Source organism: Harmonia axyridis, chromosome 4 (assembly GCF_914767665.1).
Source record: "Harmonia axyridis chromosome 4, icHarAxyr1.1, whole genome shotgun sequence".
NCBI lineage: Eukaryota > Metazoa > Arthropoda > Insecta > Coleoptera > Coccinellidae > Harmonia > Harmonia axyridis.
In genome coordinates this window covers 11,746,130-11,773,187 of record NC_059504.1, presented here as the reverse complement: position 1 = coordinate 11,773,187, position 27,058 = coordinate 11,746,130, and the positions used below count along the sequence as shown (strand labels likewise).

General features: G+C 35.3%; 1 protein-coding gene across 3 annotated transcripts in view; it reads right to left on the bottom strand.

The window, feature by feature from the left end:
• LOC123677412 overlaps positions 1-26,731 on the bottom strand; it is a 350,465-nt gene extending 323,734 nt beyond the window's left edge. For 2 of the 3 annotated variants that reach the window (XM_045613911.1, XM_045613913.1), the window contains exon 1: positions 26,272-26,339. Coding sequence is in view for 1 of the 3 variants with exons in the window: in XM_045613910.1 (XP_045469866.1) it covers positions 26,272-26,716 (445 nt within the window). In the remaining 2 variants the exon portion in view is untranslated. Of the gene's footprint in view, positions 1-26,271 lie in introns of all 3 variants that reach the window. The other variant, XM_045613910.1, reaches the window with a different exon arrangement.
• Positions 26,732-27,058: the final 327 nt, after the last annotated feature.

The window sequence follows — 27,058 nt, the reverse complement described above, 5'->3', positions numbered from 1 at the left end:
AAAATTTGACAGCAGTCCGACCATTAGTTTGTGAGATATTGCGTTGTGAGTGTAGCTACTTCTGTTATTTGAAAAAGATAGGGAAAAAAGAATTTCGTGTGCTGATAAAATATTGCTTTTTGAAGGGAAAATATACACTTGAAGCAAAATCTTGGCTTGATGAAGAGTTTCCGGGGTCTTTACCAGGAAAATCAACCATCATTGATTGGTATGCTAAGTTTAAACGGGGTGAAATGAGCACAGAATACGGCGAACGCAGTAGACGCCCAAAAGAGGCTGTCACCCACGAAAAAATAAAAAAACACAAAATAATTTCGAATGACCGTAAAGTGAAGTTGATCGAGATAGCAGACATTGTGAAGATATCATCTGAACGTGTACATCATATCATTCACGAATATTTGTACATGAGGAAGCTGTGTGCAAAATGGGTGCCACGCGAGGTCACAATCGATCAAAAGCAACAACGTATTACTGAGCAGAGTTTGAAGTTGTTTGAGTGCAATAAACCTCAATTTTTGCTTCGCTATGTAACAGTGGATGAAACAGTGCTTCATCTTTTCACTCCGGAGTCCAATCGACAGTCAGCTGAGTAGACTGCACACTATGAACCGAATCCAAAGTGAGGCAAGGTTATGGCATCAGTATTCTGGGATGCGCAAGGTATAATATTCATTGATTACCTCCAAAAGGGCCAGACCATCGACATCGATTATTATATGGCAGTATTGGATCGTTTGAAGGATGAAATCGATAAAAAAACGGCCCCATTTGAAGAAAGAGAAGGTGCTATTTCATCAAGACAATGCGCCGTTTCACAAATCAATGAAAAAAATCCCAAAATTGCATGAATTAGACTTCGAATTGCTTCTGTATTCACCGTATTCGCCAGATCTGGCCCCCAGCGACTTTTTCCTGTCCTCAGACTTAAAAAAAAATTCTCGCTGGAAAGAAATTTAGCGCCAATGAAGAAGTAATCGTCGAAACTGGGGCCTATTTTGGAGCAAAAGACAAATCGTACTACAAAAATGGTATCGAAAAGTTGGAAGATCGCTATAATCTCTGTATCGCCCAATTGGCCTGTTACTGGCCTCTCTAACATAGCTTTTACTACTATCCATTTTGCTTTTAACCAATTTCTCGTTGAACGAATTATATAAAAATCGAAATGATTTCGAATTATAGCTTTCATTTACGAGCATAAACGAATACTATGATATATGTTGGTGACATTTTATTGAATTTATTTCTTTACAATGCAGATTCGACAACAAATCGATTTATAGCTGTTGAATTATTAATGCAATCGTTTATGCGCAATAACTTTCACTCAAATCTCATTCTCATTTGAATTAATGATGTCTCCATTTCCATTTCTCCATTCTATGAATTCGAATTCAAAATCTTAGAAATTGAAGAGCAATACTTCGATATCGGAGATAAAATTGTTGAATTCCTCATCAGTCTAGAAATCTATCATGTTGGCAAATAATAAATAACATTACTTACACGTCAAGGTTAACAATTTTTTGCATGAATCTTTGATACTTTGAATATCGATCTCATTCAAATTAATGGTTTATGCATTTTTATTTCTCTTTATTATTATTCAGTATCTACGCAATTGAAGATCAATTGCTTCGATATCGAATAAAAAACTGGTAAATTCCTCAATTTTTCAGGAATCTATCATGGTAGCTAATAATAAATTACATTGCATGTCAAGGGTAAACAGAGTTTTTGTACGAATCTTCGACACTTGAACATCATTTCCTTCAAACCATGTCCTTTGATACAAAAATATTGAATTATAGTTGATTGATTCGCGTCGTAACTCATAAACACGATATCAATAACCGGAAATCGATATTAAATCCTCTTTCTGCAACGAAATTTACGACTCAAACGTTCAACAAATCAATCTCCAATGATTTAACGATCATAAAATCTTCTTTCACAGCACAAGCCTGCAAAACCAGCAATATTTCTCTAGACAGATCGAATGGGGGAATTCGCACCGAAATATATCTGAATCCGGTTTCGGCATATTCATATTAGATGCGAGGGTGTAAACGGGCCTTAACCGCACTTGCGACTTCTGGTAACCCCACTTGGTCCTAGGATTTTATTACCCTGTGCGCCTGCCAATAAAATGTGGCAACTGAGATTCAGTAACTAGATGGAATAGTAACCCTAAGTTGAGAGCTAGCATGATTGGGACTGTATTGAAACTTGGGGGGGTTTTATATACGGAATTTCGAATAGGAGTGGCTGTGAAGTGGTCGATAAATGGATATATTTGGGGAGAAGTGAAAAAAAGTTCAGCACAAATATCGTGGAGAAATGTATTCTCGGCTTGGCTCATAAAAGACGAAAAATGCGGAAAATTTTGGTGAGAAGGAATATTACTTTCACTATGTTGGGGGGAAATCTCATTACTTTGATAAAAAAAATCGAGAAAAGTACTGATTTAGCTTTATGAACTTTCGAGCGGCTTCAATTTCTTATATTTTGGGGAAGAGATACATCTCACCAAATTTTCCACTAGATCGGATATGATCTAGGTTTTTTGAAAGGAAAAACAAAGGATCAAAGACATCTATTGCAACATTCGAGAAAACCAATATGGACTGTGCTATATTCTTTTGTTATTCCTTTCAATGAACCATTTTATATTTGCGATGTAACAAAATTCTTTGTACAAATTATGAAACACTGTTTTTGATGGGAAAAAATACTGTGCAAGCAAAGCAACGTTGCAAGTGTTGTTCAGAATCTGCTCAATTAACAACAACGATTAAGAATGGTATTGACCCTTCAATGGTGGTCGAAGAACTATAAACGATCAATGCCTTAACACTCTGGTCGCCAGAATTCTGCAGTTGTTATAGAAAATATCAAAAAAGTCACGAAATGGTTTTGAGCGATCGCAAATTGAAGCCATCTACTAATATCTACTACTGAACGTGTGAAAATTGTGAAAACTTACTACAAAATAAATGAGTCGACAAAAATTCGAAGAGGCTGAATCTGTTACTGATGTCTTAAGGTTCATACATCATTTAAATGTACGTTCGACCAAAAATATTGCTTCTATATTTGTTGAAGAAGATCCAAATGTACTCAATCTTCGGCGCGCACAATATTCGAGCCTGTCTTACGGCACGATGTGGCGTATTAAGCATATGGATTTGCATCTCCATCCTTATAATGTTCAGCTGACACAAGAAGTAATGCCAGCTGAGCATGGAATGCGTAAAAATTGAGCCGATTGGATGCTTTCGACAACAATGTTGGGATGACGATTTTTCACACCGAATTTTCCACAGCAATGAAGCACATGTGCCACTGAGTCGCTATGTAAACTAGCGCATATTGGGCAGTGAAAATCCTCATGTAACTGCTAAAAAACCATTACATCCACAAAAAGTCACTGTATGGTAGGCAATTTGATGATTGGTGATTTGATGATTGGCCCTTACTTCTTTGAAAATGGAGAAAGTGTCACTACAATCTTCAATTTTCATCGGTGTAACTAAATCATTACCGATTTTTTTTGGCCTGAAATTAATGATATGGAATTGGAAGAGCAAAATTTTTCTCGAAATATACTGGCGAGTCATCGAAAATTACCTCACAAGGTTCGAGTCCCGTAAAAGATCACGCGGAGGATATTTCGATGATATTGTATGTCACATATAATGGCAAGTTCCAAGCAAGGTCCTTGTCTAATGAAAATAGGAGGGATATTCGTGAATAATATAATTAGGGCATCTAATTTTTCCTGAAAAAAAAATAAAAAACACGTTGGTAAATCATGAGCAACAAAAATCCTAATCGAAACGAGGATTTTTGCACCTGTACGAATACTTTTTTTTAATATTACTTTGCATTATGTTTTTTCGATTTTTTCAGAGGAAAAGTTGAATGCCTTGACAATTGACTATTTCATGAGACCATAATTGGTTGTTTTCAAAGATATTGTAATCTTTCATGACAATAGCTCTCAAGTCTTGCCGCGGATAAACTCGAAAAAATTGCTAACAGGTGCTGTCATACAGTTTTACCATCAAGAAGCCATCTTTAATTCAAAATTGAAAGTTTGTGATTGGTGAAAATAAAGACGAGTTAAAAAGTCTTAATAAAAATGTGTTTTATAAGCTATTACTTCAGGATACACAAATTGGAAAAACCTTTATTATACTCTCATAAAGTTTCTTCCTCAATTTTCAATTCATTTTTCTCAACTGATGCCAACTCATCAATCCCACAATATCCCATCCTCTTTCGTTCCAACGAAGAAGACTTCCACTCGTTCCACTCTGTAAGCAATCCCAGAATCGCACCGCTGAGAAAATCTCGCGAAAAATCTCCGATATAAACACCCACCCATCTTTAACATATTCTCCCCCGCATCTCTCGTGAAACTGGTTTTGGTCTCGCGTTGTGTTCAGCGTATTCCGAGCCCGCATGGATCGAGCCAAGCTCGCTCTGCTGTTATGCCGTCAAATCGACGGAAATACGCGGGATCCCCTAGCCTCGGGAAAGTAATGCGCCGAAGGCGTGGTTTTCTAGGTTTTACAGCGTATAGTTTAACATATATAAACCCGCTACCAGCAACAAAGTGTAATTTCGCGTCAACCATATATTCGAACGGGACATTTTTATTCGAAAATTGAATAACTGCCGGGATTTTACGCCGTTGAAGTATTTTACCCTTTTGGTTTGGCGGTTGTATGTCTTGCTAGAAGACCTGCATAAATTTGCTAGGTTATTAGACGCGCCAGAATTGCTAGATGAAAAATGGGTACGGTAGGTGGAACAAGTGATTTTTACACGCTTGTACTGATGTCGAAAAGTAAACTGAAGCAGCCTTGGCGAAACAATCATTGTTAATATTGAAATATTCGTAAATTAATCCAGTTTCATTTCGAGATGGATTTGCATCAAGTAAGAACCGAATCCATATAGTTAGTAACGTGGTTTTGAATTAGAAACAGCATGACATAAACAATGACAGGTTTGGTAACCTGAAGATTTATTCAAAAATTCAGGTTGATCTAATTCCCTGAGGAGCATTTTCCGACCTAGCTTGCTAAGGAATTTGTTCTATATTCTGAACTCCATCGCATCTACATATTATATTGGTGTACAACTTTGCTTCCGCCGTTTTGCAATAAATGGCTGTAGCAATAAGTGGTAATCGAAATAAATATATCATATATGTCATAATAATAAGCTAAGGTATTTGTAAACATAACGCCATCGAAATATTAGTCGATTTGTGTCTGCACATAAAGTTATTCCCGAATAAACATGTCAGTTTACGAGCCGAATTCTAGTTATTTGCGGGAGGTTTTAATTTTCTGAGGCTGAGGTTCATCAAATGCTCTGAAATGCCTATGGAAAGGCAGCTATTACTGAAAGAACGTACCGAGAGTGGATTCAACGCTTCAAAAACGATGATTTTGACGTCGAAGATCAGCATGACGATGTAAGAGAGAAGGTTTTCGAAGATGCAGGATTGGAGGCATTACTTGGTGAAGACTCGTTTCAAACGCAACAAGAATTGGCAGGATCATTAGGTGTGACACAACAAGCCATTTAAAAACGCCTGAAATTCTTGGGAATTATTCAGAAACAAGGAAATTGGGTGCCGTACGAGTTGAAGCCGAGAGATGTTGAACGGCGTTTGTTTGCTTGTGAATAGCTGCTTGCAAGGCAAAAACGGAAGGGTTTTCTGCTTCGCATTGTGACTGGAGACTAAAAATGGGTTCATTACGATAATCCTAAGTGCAGAAAATCATGGGGATATCCCGGTTAGGCTTCCACGTCGACGGCCAAACTCAATATTCATGCTTCCAAGTGCATGCTCAGTATTTGGTGCGAGCAGCTCAGCATAGTGTATTATGATCGTTATCGAACGAAATTAATGGGTTTGATAAACGGTCGCAATACAACGAGAGACATGATAAAATGATTTTATAGCATGAGAATGCTCGTCCCCATGTTGCAAAAGTGGTCAAGACATACTTGGAAGCGTTGAAATGGGAAGTCCTAACCCACCCGCCGTATTCTCCAGACGTTGCTCCCTCGGACTATCAGTTGTTTTGATCAATGGCACAAATCCTGGCTGACCAGCGAAGAACAATACTTTGAATCATAAATGTCTAACCAGTTTTTTACAATCCAGCCCCGAATTTTGGATAAAAAACGGCGGAGGCAAAGTTGCACGCCTATGTATATATATACTATTTTCATATCTTAGTCGCATCCCAAAAGGGCCAACCCTTCCCTGAGCCTAGATTAGGTCCAAATCACCGTAAACGAGCTATTCAGAAGGCTCCTGAAAATAATCTAGCATTATTTCTGTCAATTGAATGATTAAGCACTCTCGAGATCGGATGAGGCTACAACAGATCTGTAAAGATAAGTCTCCCGCAAATGTGGAGATTTATTATCGGCTAGATAAGGGACGTACGGGGGCATAAAACGAACCAAGGAATCACACCATCTGATAAAAGCCTTAATTTATAGGTTGGGGTGTCACCGCCGGAATGCAGGATTGAGTGCTTTTAATTATGTATGCCTGATGTGTTCGGCGAATGCACTTCAGGATTATGCATTCTTGGCATCTTCGTAGAACTGGGACTTTTTGTTTTACAGGAAATTGATGCGTAGAAGGTGGAGAAGGATCGAACTTGATTATGTCTTAGGAAATGGGAGGAAATGATCAAAAATCATAATAGCATTAACTTTTGACTAGGTGTTCTAAGACAATTTTTAAGAGGATTGCTGTGTTTCATCTCGGGACTACTAATGTAATAAGGTGACTTGAGATTTTCAGCTTCAAGGTACCTATATTTAGAATAGTTTTTGATCAGGCAAACTCAGTTCCATTCAATTGATTCCAAATGAATAATAAATAAGTTTTCATTGAATAATTGAATGGTTAAAATAAATAGTAAGTGATACTCTTCAAGAGAAAATATGTTGTATAGGGGTTTCCAAAAAATGGTTTCAGTTTGAACTACGCCATTCCTAAAAATAGAACACGCTCCAACAACGTATTGAAACTGTTAAAATTCACTACAAAAATGGTGAAAATTTTGCAATCGCAGTTTACAAAATTGAAGTACCTTTAGGTCATCGTAAAGCTTCTTCTCAGCCGGAAATTGTGAAACTGGAGGAAAAATTTGAGCTGTTGGGACAAGTCAGTGATAAGAAGAATCGAAACCGTATGTGCTTCGTTCAAGAACAAATGAGAATATTGCTACTGTAACTCGTAGTGTTGGCAAAAGCCCAGGTTTGTGAATTCCTTGTCGATCTTGAGAATTCGGGATTCCACAAAGGGCATTACACAGTATTTTGCATAATGATTTAAGTCTTAACGTTTACTTTCAACAAAACGGCGCCACGTGCCACACAAGCCATTAAACAATCACAAACTTGCAAGAAAATAGGTTATCAAGATGATTTAACAACTCTAGACTATTTTCTTTGGGACCATGTGGACGATAAAGCCTATGCTAATGACCCACAATCGATTCAAAACTTTATATATATTATATATGGCCGTCGACGTGGAAGCATGGCCGGGATATCCCCATGATTTTCTGTGTTTGGGATAATCGTAATGAACCCATTTTTCGTCTCAAGTCACAATGCGATGCAAAAATCCCTCTCATGTTTGCCTTGCCAGCAGCTGTCCACAAGCAAATAAATGCCGTTCAACATCTCTCGGCTTCAACTCGTACGGCACTCAATTTCCTTGTTTCCGAATCATTTCTTTCAGGCGTTTGAAATGGATTGTTGCGTCACTCCCAATGATCCTGCCAATTCTTGTTGCATTTAACACGAGTCGAGTAATGCCTCCAATTCTGAATCTTCGAAAACCTTCTCTCTTCCACCGCCATGCTGGTCTTCGACGTCAAAATCACCGTTCTTGAAGCGTTGAAAGTTGAAACCACTCTAGGCACGTTCTTTCAAAACTAGCTGCCTCACTACAGGTATTTAGAGCATTCGATGAGCCTCAGCCGTAGATTTCTTCGAATCATTGCAGTAAATTAAAAGCTCCCGCAAATGATGAGAATTTGACTAGTAAGCTCTTTACAATGAAATAAACATGCATTGATTTCTCTTAAAATATACTCGCTTTTTCAACATCAAAATGAATGAAACCTGATATGGTCAGTCCATGGCCATATCAAACAAAAATCCCCGAATATCAATTCAATAATAAAACAGATACATAAAAGAACTGATTATAGATTTTAGCAACGGTCCTGCCCGAATTGCGTAAAGATGGAAGTTGGCAATAGTCGATCAAGTGACCAAGGGGGCTATTAGAAACATACCCACAGCAAGATATAATTTACTGGTCGAACAAGACCCCATCAAGCTGCACCCACATAAAACGTGACTTTTCGACAAAACAAAAGAGCAAGCTTAGGCACGATGTACACGAAGATAACCGTGAGCTCTCCCATGCGCTATGCTTTCAAATGACCATCCGATTACCCTGTAATCAGCAATCATCGTTCGTGTCTAAAAACGGAGATTTACGTAAAAAATTTCACTGTGAAATAACCGGAGTTTTTACGGCGTGTTGAGGAAAGTTTAAATTATGGATTTCGTCATAATTTTCGGTAAAAGTGTAATCGTTGATGTATTAATTTCTCTGGCTGACTTTAAAATAGCTTCGGATGAATATTCATGACGTTCGCATATGAATTTGAATGCAAATTGTAGCAGGTTGAAATTGCTGCAAATTTCGCATAAATGTTTATTATTTCGTTCGAGTTATATCAACGTAAAAACGATTAAAAATTCTGAAAAATAAATCTCAACAGCTTGTAATTTTTTTTGAATGGGAAGGCATGTTTTGCATGATTCTTTCATTATTTTTATTTCAAGAAATAGCTCTTCACATCACAAGAGTGCTATCAAAAAATAATAATCCACCAATGGATTCAGTACTATGCTTTCTCGTCCGTCATTTCTGAAAATTATTAAATTCAGAATGGTCCGAAATGCATTTTATGATCGGAAACTTTTCATTCAAAATATTATCACAAAACTGTATCTGACTTCGGTAGTATCGGAAGCAATATTCAAAATTCATGAGAACATAACAAAACACTCTTATGCATTCTGATAAAGCTATATATATCTCTGGGCCAATAGACCATAAAAACAGATAAAAATATGAGGTCATTCATTTGGGATGTAAATACCACCGCGATATTCAAATTTGTATGACTCACATGCAATTAATATCAGGTAGAATTTTTTCTATGCATGTCGATAATGATCACATTGTTTCGAAGTCTAGAACTTTGAATTTATTGTTTTCAATAACAACAGGCAACAGATGAAATTTTGAAGAAAATTATTGCCAACTCATAAGTTTTAATAAATGCTCCAACACACTTGATTTTCGATCAATTTGATGTACAGGGTGTTCCAAATTCGATGCTCACTGAAAACATCTCGACAATTATAGCTTAAGCTAAAGAGCTCTGTAACTCGAGGACGCATCAAGATATCTCTGATCTTCTTTCTGAAATTTTATCCTTTCAGAGATTTTGGGACAGCCAGTCATAAATGGTTGTTTTATCTTCATTTATCGTGATTTCATGATTATTGGAAATTGAAATACCAATTGTTCAGAACATACATGTTGCAAGACTATAACAAGGAAATCAGATTATTAACGTCTTGTGCTACGTTGAATTTGACCTCATTACAGTTATACAGGGTGTTTCCAAATTAGATGTGAACCTTGGAGGACGTGTTAGTATGACTCATTTGCTGTCGTTCGAGCCATATTTAGTAATATCCAAAAATCAACAGTTTACGAGATATTTGAGTTCTTGTGATTTTCAAAGGATTTCTCACCTTACTTAATTTTTCTTCAATTTTTTCTACGTTGGCCAAATTTGATTATAATTTTGGATTATTTTCGCGGCCAGCAAGAAGTCCGGATCTAACACCGTTAGAATAGACCAAGCAGCGAGAAGATTGGGAGTGAATTTCAGGCGGAAAGTAACAACTGAAGAAGTAAGAAAGAGGGGACGTGCTTGTATACCTTCCTTTCTTTACTTCTTTCCCCTTTCAGCAGATTTTGATTTGAAAATCAAAATCTGCTGAAAAGAAACTAGTGCCTGCATTATAACGAAAGCTTTTTATAGGAAATAAAGAAGGCATTTGCCAAGTTTTTAATAATTTCGTTATACATAAATTGAGGAATTCGAAAGTTCCAGGCAAATTTACTATTCTTTTCTTCATATACCAACTTTCAAATCATACTAATTCATATTCAACATCTAATACAGCATAGTTTTGCTTTTTTCAAACTTATCACATCCTTTTCTGATGAAAATAACCCAAAATTGTAATCATACTCAGTCAACGTAGAAAAAAATGACGAAAAATGAAGAGAGATGAGCAATTTTTTGAAAGATACAAGAACTCAAATATCTCGGAAACTGAGTGATCTAACACTTCCTTCAAGGTTCACATCTAATAGTTTTGTCAATGTGAATGTCAAAGCGGAGAGAACAATATTTAAGAATTTCTTTTGAAATTCTCTCGGTTATTTTAAAAAGGAAAAGTTCGTACAAAGAATAAAGCAGCAAGTTTTTCTGCCGCGAATTTCAGCACAATTGAGTCAAGAAATAAAAACGCATTCGTGATGCAAGACACAAACAGGTTCAACGACTCGATGGACGCTGGGAGATTTGCGAGGATTGTAGGCTTCCTTTCAACCATGATCGACTTGCTGGTCCTATTATTACATCGTGATTTAACCGTCGATATACGCCACTAATTCTATTCAAACAAATGCCATCATAGCTTTCGACGTATTTATATCTTCAGTTGGTGAGCATTGTCTCGAAGGATCTTCATCACATTAGAACTCGATTGTGTGATATTAAACTGGTTGTCAAGGGGTTCAGTAGATGGTAATATTACAATTAACAGAGACAAGATTTGACAAGACTTTTGACGATGTGAGTACCTGTACGGACCAAAGTAACCAAAGAGATATACGGACCGTACCCTATATAAGGTTTGAGGTTGAATATGTTCTTCGAAATTGATGACTAATGCACCCTGTTGTCAAGTCCAATAACACGAAGAAGAAGAATGACCTATACCTGCAACTCCCAGTTGCATCACCGTTTGCAGCATTCAGAACCGGTACATTTGAGGAGCAGCAACCACATCGAGGACCTTTTAATCTTCAATCAACAAGCCGTGCAAATATCTGTACCAATTCGGCCGTTCGTTTTTTTATAAAACGACGAACTGTGCGATGCCCGATGATCTCATTACCTGCCAAGGTTACTTTTACAATCGCGGTAACATTAAAGCAGCGTTTACGGTTGATCAGTCAGTTTAATCTCTTTTTATTTCCATTTCGGAGTTTTATGAAATGCGAGCCGAACCTACGACGACGGCACGTACCTACGCCTACTTTTCTGTTCGCGAGAAGTTCAGTGACTTGGCGGAGGTAATAACAGTTAACTTTGGAGGTTTTTTCAGGGAAAAAAAAGTTGGGATATCTAATTGGTATTTACTTTGGAAGCTGGGAATGAGAGGTGGTTGGCCTTTTGGAGAATAGAAAGTGTTGGGTGTTAAGTTAACCACAAATCCATCAACGATATTAGGAATTACATAATGTGTGTTTAGAAATGAAACAGCAGGGCATAGATAATTCGCTCTTATGGAACGCAAAGTTTTACGAGATATGTGATATTGAAGTTTTTCTTAAAAACTGACTTTTTATTTATTGCTCTCAATATTTTGGAAGACCAAAATGGTAGGCCACTGAGATATTCCAAACTATTATTCAAGATATAATAATTAATAAATATAATGATAATAACAACACTGTAATATTTTTTTACATTTCTTATGTAATTTGTGTACAGTAAATCATGTCATTTAATCATGGAAAGATAAACGCTTCAACAATGTTTAGAAATTGTTGATCTGTGGTCTTTTGTGCCAACTGAGATAAATTTAAGAATAATTCATGGACATCATTATTCAGTTAATTGTCTTAATATTCGTCGATTGGTAGACATATTTGAAAGTAAATTTTCTCTACAGAATACAAGAAGGTGTTATTCTGTTTCAAATACAATTTTTTTAATAATTTTCTAAATAGAGTAAATTCAGTAAATACTAATCAGTTTTCTTTATTTTTCATCTTCTTGGAAATGTATTGATGCAATTGACGTATGATAAATACTTTGTTCAACTCCCCAATACCTCTAAGAAGAAATTTTTCACGATAAAAAGCATAAAACAAAACAAAAAACGCTTGTAATTCTACCGCAGCCTAAATCACTATTTTCTAACTCCTCTATATCTCTTCGTGACTGTTTTTTCGCCAAACCAACTCTCCTTCAATCCCATATAACGCTAAAAAATCAATAGACTCCGCAACAGTTCCCAAATAAGAACAATAAACCCATATTTCATCTCCTGACTAAATCGAAAGCATTAACCCAGATTCCTATTTATTGTTGCCACTCTCCAACTATTGAGTACCCATGTTCGTGAAACTGTTTATGGTTTCAAAAAGAATAAATCGAACAATAAATTATTTGATACAATGTGTAATGAACAAACTGGGTTATAAAAAGACTGTGCCGAATATTAGCTGGTTTTATGGTGGTAAATAAATTGGAAAAAAAATGTGGTAACTTTCAGAAAGTTAGGTGCAGTGATTTTCTTCATTCGTAACTCTTCATCAATTGATAATCACTAACTAAACCTTATTTTTGACTGAGGAATCCGTTCACGAAGCAATGACATATTTTTATGAATCACCCTGTATTATTCCTACAGTTATATTCACTGATTAAGTTTATCATCAGTCACACCACGAAACCACTGAAGCGTTTTGAAATTATAAATAGAAGGATTCCTTGGCCGTTAATTGAGATTCAATTTGTTACAAAATCTGTGTCAACTTCGTTAAAAATTTAAAAGTTATCGTGGCGTGTAAAGATTTTCTAAAAAAAATGTGAACACCCAGAAAGGGTCAACCAAATGCAATGACATTATACATGCAACTTGGTTTTGTTTACAATTGGAAGCGATAACAAGGTCGGCCAAGTTTTATTTATGAATTTGTGAAATTATTATTTCTTATCGTTGAAATATTTTGGGTAAACTTCAAGGAAAGTACAATGTTGATATGAGGACACATATTCTGAGCTTCAGAGTTTTCTTACAAAGATCTATGAGTGTCAGGATAAATTTTTATTTAATGATTTTATTTCTTGACTTTCACCATTGAAATTCATCGATCGATTTGGTCGAGTTATCAGATTCAAGTCGATGAAAGATGAAACTGCCAGAAATATTCTGATAGTTTATTCCAATACTCTAATTCCCATTCAGAAAAAAAAATTCTGTTACCAAATCAATTCATTCCTCCTGGATTAGTACTTGTTAAATGCAAATATTGATGTGAACACTTATCGAGAAGCCCAACCGAGATCCCAACACAATTCTCGCCGATAAATTAAATTTTAAATCACTAATTCAGCTAGTAATGGCTGAAATCTAAAAAAACGTACATTCTTCTCTGAAATCTGAACGATCGTTGAAAATCTTCCAGAAAATTCTCTCTATTACTTTCTCTAGATACGCGCAGCCGTAGCCTGCGATTCATCGGCAACCAAACATTTACGATGAATTGACAAATTACCGCGCCTTTGCAAATTTCAGTAGCGTAACATGAATTATGACATCTGATTGGTCCATTTTACAATGAAAGAGATAATCTGTTCAAACCTACTTCGTACAGACTTCGTGTACCACGAAATAGTAAAAGCTGACTCGATTTGAACTTCAACTGTAACGAAACATCGCTCATACTCACGATCCAGTCAGGAATCACGTCCAACCGTGCCATATTGAGCGAACAACTGCAGCCAACCTTTCGGATCGTTAATTCCCTAAATAAAACCCAGGAAACCAAATAGAAATAGATTAATCAACGGCGAAACAATTCTTCGCTAGTATTCACTCCTTAATTGCTCACAATAAAAACCACTCCCTTCTCGTAAAATCCCCAGGAAGTGACATTCTGGACCGCGCTTAAATCATTGTAGGGATTAATCTATCTGATCGGTTGGTATCAAACGGAATTATTATCTTCGCGACCATGTGTCCAGATGTAATTGGGAAAAGCTGAAATTGAGGTTGACGTATTTTGGCGTTTTGGGGGCGACGACGCCGACGTAGAGAAAGTGCAGAGGTTGGAGATTGGTTCGTAATAAAATAAATTAAATTATACGGTACTATCCATATAAACGAAATTGTTGAGTTTTTATGTGTCAAATGTTTTATTAGGAATAAAAGTGATATCGAATCGAGTCACAAAAAAGACCTTGCACAGAATTGTATACCGGAATATACAGGGTATTCGCTCTATTAGTGATGATGTCACACACCGCCATTTTAGTTCTCCTGTCAGTGTTCGGAATCCAAACAAACAAATTGTCATTCAAATTAGTACGTTGTCGTTGAAGAAATTGGCTTATTTTGATAAATAAGATTATTTAAGGAACGATTTTACTATTAATTGATAGACAGAAGGAACGATATTAATGCCAGTAAGTTCGAACTTGAAGTTTAACTAATAAACACGGCTTTTTACAAAATCTGGGGAAAGATACATGATTTAAACTTACTGGTATTAACCTCGTTCCTTCTGTCTATCAATTATTAATACTGAAATCGTTCCTCAAATACTCTTATTTATGAAAATAAGCCAATTCCTCCAACGACACCGTACTAATTTGAATGACAATTTATCTGTTTGGATTCCGAACACTGACAGGAGAAACTAAAAATGGCAGTGTGTGACGTCACACTAATAGAGCGTATTCCCTCGGGTATTCCACCATTGACGCGACTGTCTATTACAGTTGAGCGCTGAAATTTTCGAATTTTTTTTCGTCACATTTTCATCAGGTTCTATTAGAGCAACATTCTTGAATTTTTTGAAAGTACCCAAGGTGTACCAAAAAAGTGTAAATGACATATGTTTTTTTATGGAATGTTCATATCGCATGAGATATTAATAAATAAATAAATTAATAAATAAAACTAAATTTGTTCAAAGTTTGATATGCTTAAAATTCAACCTTTTTTTAGATATTTCGATTTCTCATAAATGGAAGGATCTATGGAAAACTTTATAACTTCGAAATGAATGAATTCATTTGAATGAGATTTTGAAAGTGAATACTAGAAGAACGGAGCTAAATACTGACTTTTCGATAAAATCATTGATATTTGATAATTTACTGGATGTTCAAAATGAGACAAATTCACTAATAAAATTTGAGCATAATTCTCTCAATTAAATTCACTAATGACTCATTAAAATATTAGGCTGATTTCAATATTTTATTTTCTCATTCGATAGAGAATTTTTCGACGTCAACACTTACCTCCGTTCTTCTGCTATTCACTTTCAAAATCTCATTCAAATGAATTCATTCATATCGAAGTTATAAGGTTTTTCCAAAGGCCTTCAAATTACTGATAAATGGAAATATCTCAAAAATAGTAAGTTTAAAGAATATGAAACTTCTAACAAACTTAGTTCCATTCGAAATTCCATTAATTCCATGCAATCTGGATATTCACAAAAAAACATATGATAGATTAGGATATCATTTTATATATTCATTATAAACTTATAAAGGAGGTGCACTTACTCAAAAGCTATAATCACGTTATTATCCATCAAGTCAGCATCTATTCTATCGTTTGCTTCAAAGTAAAAATCGATGGAAACTTTCATTGAGTATCAATAAGAGAAACTATTCGTAAATGAAAATGACGTTTCAAAAAACACAAAGTTATGACAATCTATTCGGAACACAGATAGTATTTCATTCATTCATTCATGTTAGCATGGGAATTTCAGAAAAATTCCAAATCAATTGATGTTACAGACGAAATACAAGGTTTTATTGTTCTATATCAAGTGATAGAAACTTATCACTTTGTGATCAAATTTCGATTTAAAAATCATTGATTGTATAGCAGTCGTCGAAAATGTTCATTTTGCAGGTCCCTAAATTATCTATGACTTCGATTACAAACAAAAACAAACTGGGCAAAATTGCTTCAGCTGTGTTCAGGTGTGGATTCATTATCATGAAATATAATTTGTCGGTTTTTTCACTAATTTTATTTAATTCAACCTTGAATCGGTATCATCATAATTTTATTTTAAATTATAAATTTTAGAATTGTAAAATATGAAAATTTAAGCGAGTTGAATATTTTTCCCTAGAACCATTCCACAAGGTTAGGTTAGGTTATGTTAGGTTAGGTTAGGTTAGGTTCAGCTGTGTTCAGGTGTGGATTCATTATCATGAAATATAATTTGTCGGGTTTTTCACTAATTTTATATAATTCAACCTTGAATCGATATCATCATAATTTCATTTCAAATTATAAATTTTAGAATTGTAAAATACGAGGTAAAATATGAAAATTTAAGCGAGTTGAATATTTTTCCCTAGAACCATTTCACAAGGTTATCACGATAGAATTCAGTTGCAAATATAGGTAGGTTTCAGTCCATTTAATCCACTCCACTATATCCCCTCTGGGTTACCGTGTGAAGCTCAATTCTGTCAGAATTACCTGCTACCGTAATTTAACCCAGCAAACCTTGTAATTTACCCATTTAACGAAAGTGATTAGTTGCGCTTGGAACATCTGTTTCTTCGCGATTTTGCTCATGTATGACAAATTTATTGTAAATTGTACATCATGATTCCGCCTTATGTTGTTTCTGATGATAGTGAATTTTGCCAATAAGTCGATATGAAATTTTGTTTCAAAATGAATTATTTCAGTAATTATTTCCATTGTCATCATCTTCATTTCATTATGGAGGATTTATTGCTTCCACTGAAGGTAGTGAACACTTTTGAGGTGGTTTCTATGTGTTTCAAAACATTCTGGACAAACTCAACTTTTGCGATACATCTTGCGATACTCTTTCGGCTCATGTTGATCAACAGTGGTTCTGTTCTGTTTTGGTGAACTGGAGGTGAATGATGGCAGGTCTGACGTCGATCATAAAACAGTTGTGGACCATTTTGCAGAAGGCTCCATCAAGAAAAAGCTGGATATTTGGGTGTCACTCGTTCTGACGCAAAAAACTTCAAGGACCGAATTTCCATCTTGGGATAGATGTTGAATCGCAACAAAATCGACCCATTTTTGAGTGGGCTGGTGACAGGAGATGGAAAATAGTCACTTACGACAAATGTCAGCGACAGGGATAGTGGTTGAAAGCCAACAAAGCTGCCTTAAGCATGACCAAGCCAGTATTGATGACCAGGAAGATGTTGCTGTGTGTTTGGTGGGATTGGAAGGAAATGCTCTACTATGAGCGGCTCCCTTATGGTCTAACTCTCAATTCTGCCTCTAATGTGAATAACTCGACCGTTTGAAGCTGGCGATCGAGCAGAAGCGACCACTTCTGGTGAAAACGAGAGGAATCTTTTTTAATCAGGATAACGCATGGCCGAACACATCTCAAATGACGCGCTAGAAGCTCCTGGCGCTTGGATTAGAAGTTCTTATGCATCCACCCTAGTCCAGACTTGCCACCAAGTGACTTTTTTTTTATGTTCTGAAAAACCAAAGGAAAGAAGGTAGGAATTGATGTTCTTTTTGAATTTATGAAGGTTATATGCCTCGGGGAACACCTCCCTAGGAAATGTGTTCCAGAGCCTTGCTGTTCGTTGGATAAACGAGTCTTTGAAAAGAGATGTTCTGCAGGTCTCCAACGCGACCACAAAGGGGTGTGAAGACTACCGCCTGTTCCTGTTTATGACTAACGCTCTTGGAGGTACAAATGTCGCCTCAATAGAGGCCTGTGAAAATTGATTCTCCGAGTGTTTTGCAAATAGGGATAAAGGCTTCTGACAGACCAATTGAAAAGTCCCCAGTCTACCAGAGTAAAACACATTTTTTCGGCAAAATTCGATTTCATTATTCAACATAGTTGCCTTCGAGGGCGATACAGCGATTATAGCGATCTTCCAACTTTTCGATACCATTTTTGTAGTACGATTTGTCTTTCGCTTCAAAATATGCCTTTTGAGGTCTGAGAACAGGAAAAAGTCGCTGGGGGCCAGATCTGGCGAATACGGTGGATGCAGAAGCAATTCGAAACTCAATTCATGCAATTTTGCCATTGTTTTCATTGATTTGTGACACGGCGCATAATCTTGATGAAACAGCACCTTTTTTTCTTCAAATGGGGCCATTTCATCCTTTAAACGATCCAATAACGCTATTCAATAACCGCTGTTGATGGTCTGGCCCTTTTGGAGGTAATCAATGAATATTATACCTTGCTCATCCCAGAATACTGATGCCATAACCTTGCCAGCTGACTATTGTGTTTTTCCCCGCTTTGGATTCGGTTCAGAATCGAACAGAATAATTGACTCAAACTGAATGATTGTAACACTTTTCATTAAGGATGGAAAAAAACCAAATCAAATTTATCTACTTTTTCCCCAACCTGATGATAACTATATAAATTGTGAAAAATCCAGAGCGAAAGCGTTACAATAAAACCAGAGAAGCGTAATAAAAAGCCACAAAATTCCACTAACCCACATTGACACAGCATTCGAGGGAAGCAATGATACGCACATTTTTCAAAGTATCTTTCATAGCCGTCCCTACAGCATTCAATAACTCCCATCATCCAAACGGATATATACCTCCAACTACCGCATTTTCCATTTCCCAGTTTTCATGCTGCATTTTCACATTTTCCGGCTCAGTCTCTCAATTAACGAAGTTCTCCTAACACGCATCTGCAGAGTGGATCGTCTCCTCTATATCCACGGTTTAATAATTGCTGAGTCAATTGTTGGTGTTATCGTGCTCATATTTTGCATACATGTAGTTCTCTAATTAGGGTGAAGAGGGAGATAGGGGAGGGGATTGGTGAGATGACATGAACGCCTGGGTGAATGAGTAGGCTATGAGGATCAGTCTACGTATCTATTTAATCCTATGAGTGCAGTGATGCCAAGTTGGGGCGTGTTTCTTCAAAACTGTGGAAATATTATTTGGATGAAGGGAAAAATGTAACATTTTTTTCAATTGATTCAAACAATAAAGGAATACTATTTAATTATGCGATGGATATTAGATGTAGGGATTCACGGCTTGACTTGATATCAAAACTACTTGACTTGGGCTTGACTTAAAATCAACTCAAGTTCAAGTCAAGTTGTACTTTTTCAATGTCAAGTCAAGTATTTATTTATCAAGTACTTGACTTGACATTGAACAACTATTACTTTACTTGAACTTAAGTTGATTTCAAGTCAAGCCTAAGTCAGTAACTTGAATATCAGGTCAAGTAGCTTGAATATCAAGTCAAACCGTGAATCCCTGATTACATGTACAACAAAATGTTATGTACATATGTAACATAATTAGAGATGTGTTAAATAGTTTATAAAATGTATTTAAATACAAAATGCGAATACTTATTGAATTCATCTGCATTTCATTTACAAAATATTCAAATAGTTTTTATTCTTCGTTGCATTTATACATATGGATGTCCCGAAAAAGACACTATGTATATAACATTTCTTATGTCATTTGTGGTCAATAGGTTATGACATTTAATCATAGAAATATACACGCTTCAACAACGTCTATAAATTGTCAAATTGTTCAATCAAAGTCTGTGCTCTTTTTTTGAAACACTCAATATTAATGATTCAGAGAGAGGATACAGATTAATGGACATTTTTTCTCAGAAAAATAAAGACAACATTGAACATTTTCCAACTTCATGAACGTTTTTGTATATTTTCCTCATAGAAATGCAACGGTTGGGCGCTTATCAAGATGTGTGAAATTGAATAGAAGAAAAATCATAAAATGGTTGAATAACGAAATTCTCTTAGGTTTCTGCATAAAAAAATACGTTCAGAATTCAAAATAAAACATCAGTAAAAGAAGAGTAAACATGATATGATAATGTATAAATCGGGTAATGTTTGTGAAAGAAAAATAAAATATACCTACTACAATATGTGTTGCTTTTATTTTTACGAATATAGATATTAAACAAAAATCTAACAACAGTAGAAACAGATTCTAAGGGAAATATTTCTTAGGTCTGACAACGCTGCGATCTATTCAATTCAATGACCTCTTTTCGGGAGCGCACCATAGAGTGGGATGGAGAATTGACGAGCTCCAGGTGTCGATATGTAATAGGTGACAGATGCTTTCAAAAGATACTTTGAAAAGTATCTGCTGGAAAATTATCTATTACAAAGTGAGATGATATGTACCACATCACAATAACATTCGACGATTCAAGGTCAATTATGGTAATGTGAATAAGTTGAATACATTTTAATTTCAAATAGCAGGAGGCTTGGAAACTGGGTAGTGAAAACCTTTAATGTATGGAAATAAAATATGGAGTGAATATCTAGAAAGGAAAAAGCTTTCATTATATTCAGGAACAACTTCCAACCAATCAATGAAATGTTCATCATTACAATTTTTGATTCATTATTCGATCGGTTGTACTTTGTATCAATAATCTATTACAGTTCATGGAAATTGTCGAAAGCAGAGGGAACACCACCATGTGACTTTCTCGTGATCTGTCAATAATTTCCCAGAAGAGGAGTGACAGAAATAATGTGCGGTGTTGTGAGAATATTTAAACGATCAGTAAAAGTCAGGAATATTACAATAGTTACAGCTTTTATCGAAAGGAAGTGCTTTACTATTCCTTTTAAAATCGAATAAAAGAAGTTCTTCTATTCAATGAATATTTCATAGGAACAACGAACACTAACATCAATTTCCGAAAAGTGATATTGATGAACAAGGATTCATAATATCAAGTTGATGATTGCCATTATTTAATACAATGAACAATTTTTTTCATTGGTGAAGATTTCTCCTCGGATTTCTCTAATCCACAATATGAAAAACCCTCGGAAAAACTTAATCTGTACCCGAATTTATTATCGACAATAATACTCCAAATACAACACCATATGAAGCACACATAGCAACATTAATCTTGAAAGAATTCGACGTAGGTTTTTTATTACCTTCCGATATCGAGTATCCATCTATCAATTTCAGAAAAAAAAATACTAATTGCCTACTAACTGTTTGCGTCAATACAAAAACGGAAGATGAACCCGTTCAACAAAAACTAGAACAGTTCAACCCAAAGCGAAAAATAATTTCTCTAAGGCGAAAATAATACTACGAACGAGTTCTCCTTCCAAAAAAAAAATTCCGCCAACTCATTTCGCTAATTAATCGTTTCCTTATGGGGCTTATCTAGTTGATATGACTCCTTAATAATTATTTACAATCCATATTGGCTCAATGAGATAGAGAAACATTCATTTCCAGGAACGAAGTATGAATAGATTATAATATGCAATTACTGATCCCAAACAAGGTAAATAGTAGGCACATAAGACATAATAATCCCTATGTTTATTATTGTATATCAAAGTACACGATGCTGTGTATAAGTCCCTCTGTTTATTGTGGCATGGTTTGTTTATTAAGCATCTGAAAGTGACGGTGAAGAATCTTCTTTTTTATTGAATTGATATTAAACACAATTTTTTTTTTTTAATTTCCACTATTTTATTTTGTGAATAACAATTGTTTTGCTGTAGCTTCTTCAGATTTCTTACATTTCGAATAACTAAACTCGGTGAACAAATACCAAAACGCTCGCCAAAACGTAAAGAATCTGAAGAAGCTACTGTTTAGCGAAAAAATTGTTAATTACATAATAAAATAATGGAAAGAAGGTAAAAACCTTCATTTCGTTATGAATAAAATATATTTCCATCAAATGAGGACCAAATCAATCAAATACTTCATTGCATTGTTCAAGAATGCCTACTTCCTCGAAGTAGGGTTTTAATATTCGAAAACACCACTAAAAACTAAACTGAAACGTGTACTTCGAATTTTCGCGCAGACAGTTTTACTGCACAAATTTTCAACGTAAAACTGAAGTTTTTAAGAACTTGGATACCTGAAAGTGGTTTAAAGTGACTTTAAGCAATGAATTATCAAAAATATTGAATCCATAATTATTTCAACATTACTTTGCAATTCATTTTTACATTGGTTTTCCTTTTAATAGCTTTATACAATTTCAGTTTCTATTTATTGAGAATTGAGTTGCATTAGGTTGATATCGTATATTTTGAAACAATTATGAACAAAAAAAACATAATAACAAAATAATTAGAAAAATAACTACAAAAACGGCTCGGAATGTCCATTTTGATCTGAACATTTTCTTGCTCGTTTCGGAATATCTCGAACTGCTTTCCGAATCACATTTGGATTGTTTTTCATTTTCTGGCTAGCCTCTTCTATTTGTCTGATTAGCTGATCCCGAATACTGATTTCAGAGGAATAAACGATTTCATGTGACTTCCTGCAAACTAAATTCTTAGAAACTTCACGTTTACGTTGAAAATTTGTGCAGTAATGAAAAACTACGAGAGAGTAACTCAAAATCAAAAACTGAAATGGTATACAGCTATAAAAAGGAAAACCAATTCAAAAATTAATTGCAAAGTAATGTTGAAATAATTATGGATTCAATATTTTTGATAATTCATTGTTAAAAGTCACTTCAAACCACTTTCAGGTATCCAAGTTCTTAAAAACCTCACTTTTACGTTGAAAATTTGTGCAGTAAAACTGTCTGCGCGAAAATTCGAAGTACACGTTTCACTTTAGTTTTTAGTGGTGTTTTCGAATATTAAAACAGATTTTCAAAATTCCGATGTACAGGGTGTTGTTTCGAGGATTCAAACGATTCATAATTTTTTGTCAACCCGGACCTGGATTTTCAAGGCGGTTATTGCATGATACGTTTGGGCTCTCAATTAGGAACATATTTGCCAAATATGAAGAAAATATACCGGGTGGTTCGTTTGATATGGCCTCAGAAAGAAACGGACAAAATTTATAAAACACCCTGTATCTCGGCTACGAAGACAGTAAGACCCAATAAATGGGATATCTCCAGAACCGCCTTGGTGCCACCTACACACCTGGGAAGTATTTCCGTTTCCGAATGAAACACCCTGTATGATATTTCATTTAAAAAAAAAGTATCGTAATTGATCAGAGCGACTCAAAATTGGAACAAACTTTGAACAAACCTTTTACCTGGTACTTCTTTCACAGAAATATGTAACAAAATGTAAAAATTGAAGGGAGGACAAGAATTTATTTTGCCAACAATAAAAAAAGTGAAATTCCTACAATTCAATTAATACGAAAATCTCATCTCATTTATTGTTATCATACTCTTCCCGATTTGAAGATGTGTAACATTTATGGTTGAATCTAATATAATAAGATTAGCAATCGTTTGTCTATCGTCTGAATAAGCTGCTAATTAGGTTAGTACGTGGGAAATTTTCTTACATTCCATTACATAAATCCATTCAACGTGATCGATCAAACGGCTTCCCAAGGGAAATTTGAATCGGAGAGAATAATGAAAAGGTCACATAAAGTCAGTCTATTCAAATAGGAGATCGTACACTTTCATGCATTAATAAAATAGATTTCTCAAATCCGCCTATCGGTGAATTCATTCATTCTCACAACTGCAGTTGTGGCTTGGCATAATAAGAATCATTTCGGTCTTCAAGAAAAAATAACAAGCATATGTCGTAAATCAAAAGCTTCTGGATCTTAAAACAACCAATAAAATATATCACGGTATACCTAGATACTTTCGTAGGTTTACTTATTTCAACAGACTCCATAGAAATCTAGATAGAAATAAACGATTAAATAAATTAGTACCTAACACTTCACTTAGTAAGTCTCTAAACAATTAAAACACATTTTTTCTTAAAAATTCGACTTTAATCGTCAACATGGGGATATTCGAAAGTGATACATGTTCTCCAACGGTACTCTTCACACATTTTTCAATGTGTTATCGTAGAAAAATTCGTCTTTGCTTCCGAAATAGACTTGAACCTCGGCAATCACTTCTTCATTAGACCCAAATTTCCGAGCAAATTTCTTTCTCTAGAGCATCTTTTGACCGTTGTTATCGATGGATCAGAGTCTGAATAACACCTATCAAGCTACTGCTTTGCTTGGGCAGTATGTTTCCCAATTGAAAAACAGTGTTTTATCAATACACGAAACTCGTTTTTATGCATTCATCAAACAACAAATGTAGAATCACTCAAACTTCAAAATCTGGATACAGACTTAACTCGTTTTCCGAAATTTTGAATGATGTGTTATTCGCCTCCTTAAAACAATCTTATACAATTCTACATTTTGGAAATTATTAAATTTGCAATTTTATGATTTTTTTTTCATTTTTCACATACATCAAAATAAATAGTTCTATGACGAAACAATAGTTCAAAATGTTATTTTCTTGATTCCTTGATTCGAGGGACACTGAAAATTAGAGCTACTATCTCTCGGACTCAAAATAGCCTCCCACTCAGCTCCACAACTCAGCTGCTTTTGAGCGGAATGTACCAGTCACATATACAAAAGTGTTTTTGATGAGTTCAACATTTCAAAAAATTAAGGAATTATCTAAATTATCATTTCCTAAAAAGCCTTGGAGCCGAGCTTAGAGCTTTATTCTATTTGTTACGGCTGTCTTCTTGAGCTCAGTCCGTCACTGTCATTCGAAGGGTATTAAAATTAAAACGTCAAACATCAACGTCTGTTTTCAAGTAGGTGATCGCGTGCTTTGGTTTTCTTCAGGCTATTCTCCTATAATTACAATTTATCTGCGTCTAGATCTAACAATGATCACTCCATTATATAACCTTGACCAATTGCAAACCGATGATTTCATACTTGGAGTACCTAGGTATATAATCAAACGTCTCGCAACGCAATCGTAAATACCATAACAATAAAAGTTGTTAGCTAATAAAAACTGGATTTTTCACGGTGTTTTCCTAAGATTTGTCAATATTTTGCAATGGTTCTCGAGAGATGATTCAGGTTTAAATGAAATATATATGTAACACGTCACCAAGCTTCCACTCGCTAAGTCCTGAGCCTGGCGGCCAGAAAATATCATTTTTTTTCTCATTAGTAACGTTAGTAAGCTTCAAAAGATGCGTAGGTATAAAAAAAAAGGTTGGGTGACTTTAAATTTGTTTCAAAAAAGGAAAAAAACGAGTTTCGTATATTGATAAAAGACTGTTCTTTGATGGGAAAAAACTGTGCAAGCAAAGTAAAAGTTTGGTAAGTGTCATTCAGAATTTGTTCCATCGACAACAATGGTAAAAAAGTGCTCCAGGGAAAGAAATTTTGCCCTAATAAAGAAGTGATGATTACTGGGGTTGAAACCTATTTATAAAGCAAAGACGAATCTTTCTACAGAAGAAGTATTCAAAGTTAGAAGAGCGTTGAAGTACATGTAGGTATAACTCTTTCTGAGGAAAAAATGTGTTTAGAACCAGGAAATACTGAGTAAAGTGTAGGTATAGGTATATTCTTTATACTTGAATAGATAAGTGTCTAAAAAAATAGGATGACATATGATGATGAATTAACATTGAGAGAACATTTTTGACAGTGTTCTCCATACTCATCTCATCAATATTACGTGAAGTTTACAAAAATATAATTTTGTTTGTTAAAAATGCGGCAGAAAAGGTAAACTTTCATTATTGAATATTTCAAAATTTTTGTAATTCTTCCTAATTCAAACTTTTTGGTTACAGAGTGCTTCGATAATGATTCCGATGATCTGCCAGCATACCTAAGAAAAACTGACTTACTCAAGTCATACATTTCATTGGAGAAAATTAATTAATTAAATAAAGTACCTATTTCCAATCAAAAATATAAATACGATTATTTCAGAGAAGTATGTGAAGAAATTCATCAAATTAAAACATTCATTACAAATGAAAAGCATCTGATTTTTTTTCTGAATAATATTTTGTATTTTTCAAAATCTGCGTGAAATTCTTGAAAGAAAATTCTTACATAAAAAAATTGTTTTGAATCAACATTCAAACACATTTAATACAACAACAAAGTACGACAACTTTCCAAAAGAATAAATTCTGATCAATAACGAGTTGATTTCCAATTAAAACAATATTTTCAAATTCAAAAACCCAAAACACATCAGCTCACCTCGAGACGTAGTAGGCCTATGCGGTCCGATGAAAATCCAAAAAAAAAATAATAATAACGCAAACAAAACAAAACCACTGATAATGGTGTGACAACCAAACAAAATGCACCAAAACACAAGAGATAAATAAACTTTGTAAATCACGCGCTCCTCAGGAGCAATTACGTAATGTACGTCAATAAAAACATAAACACATGTCACGAACGCGAATGCCCGCAAGAAGAACACCTCCGAACGCCAAGCTAGATCCGAACTGCGGTCGAAAAACGGCATCGAACGAACTCCACGAAGAGGAGGGAGCGTCGAAGCCGTCGACGCAACCTTTGGCGCGCAAGCGTTGCGACGGGTTCTTCTCCGTTCTCTGCCGTTTCCTTCTGGATCTTCGGCTTTCTGTCTCAAAAGGAGAAGGCACCGAGTTCCGATCGATTTTATGTGCTTCCTCATGTTAAGACATCCTCACAGAGAACCATCCACATCGGCGTCGTTAGAAATGCAAATTTAACACCGATGGTTCATCCTATCGTACACGCGCCAGATGTGCCGCTGGAAACCACATAACTGTATAAATGTGGTCTTAAAGGGCGCAATTGGAGCTTGAATGAATGACCGACTTCACTTTAGTTCTTTCCTCCCCCCCTGTCGCTAAGGCCCTGGGTGGGTCTATATCCAAGAGGTGCCGATTTAGGAAGTAATGTGCAGTCCAAGACGCCATCTCTCGGACAAGCATAGTAGAGATATAATGCATTTATGCCATAAAGTCACCATATAATTTTCAATATTCTTCTT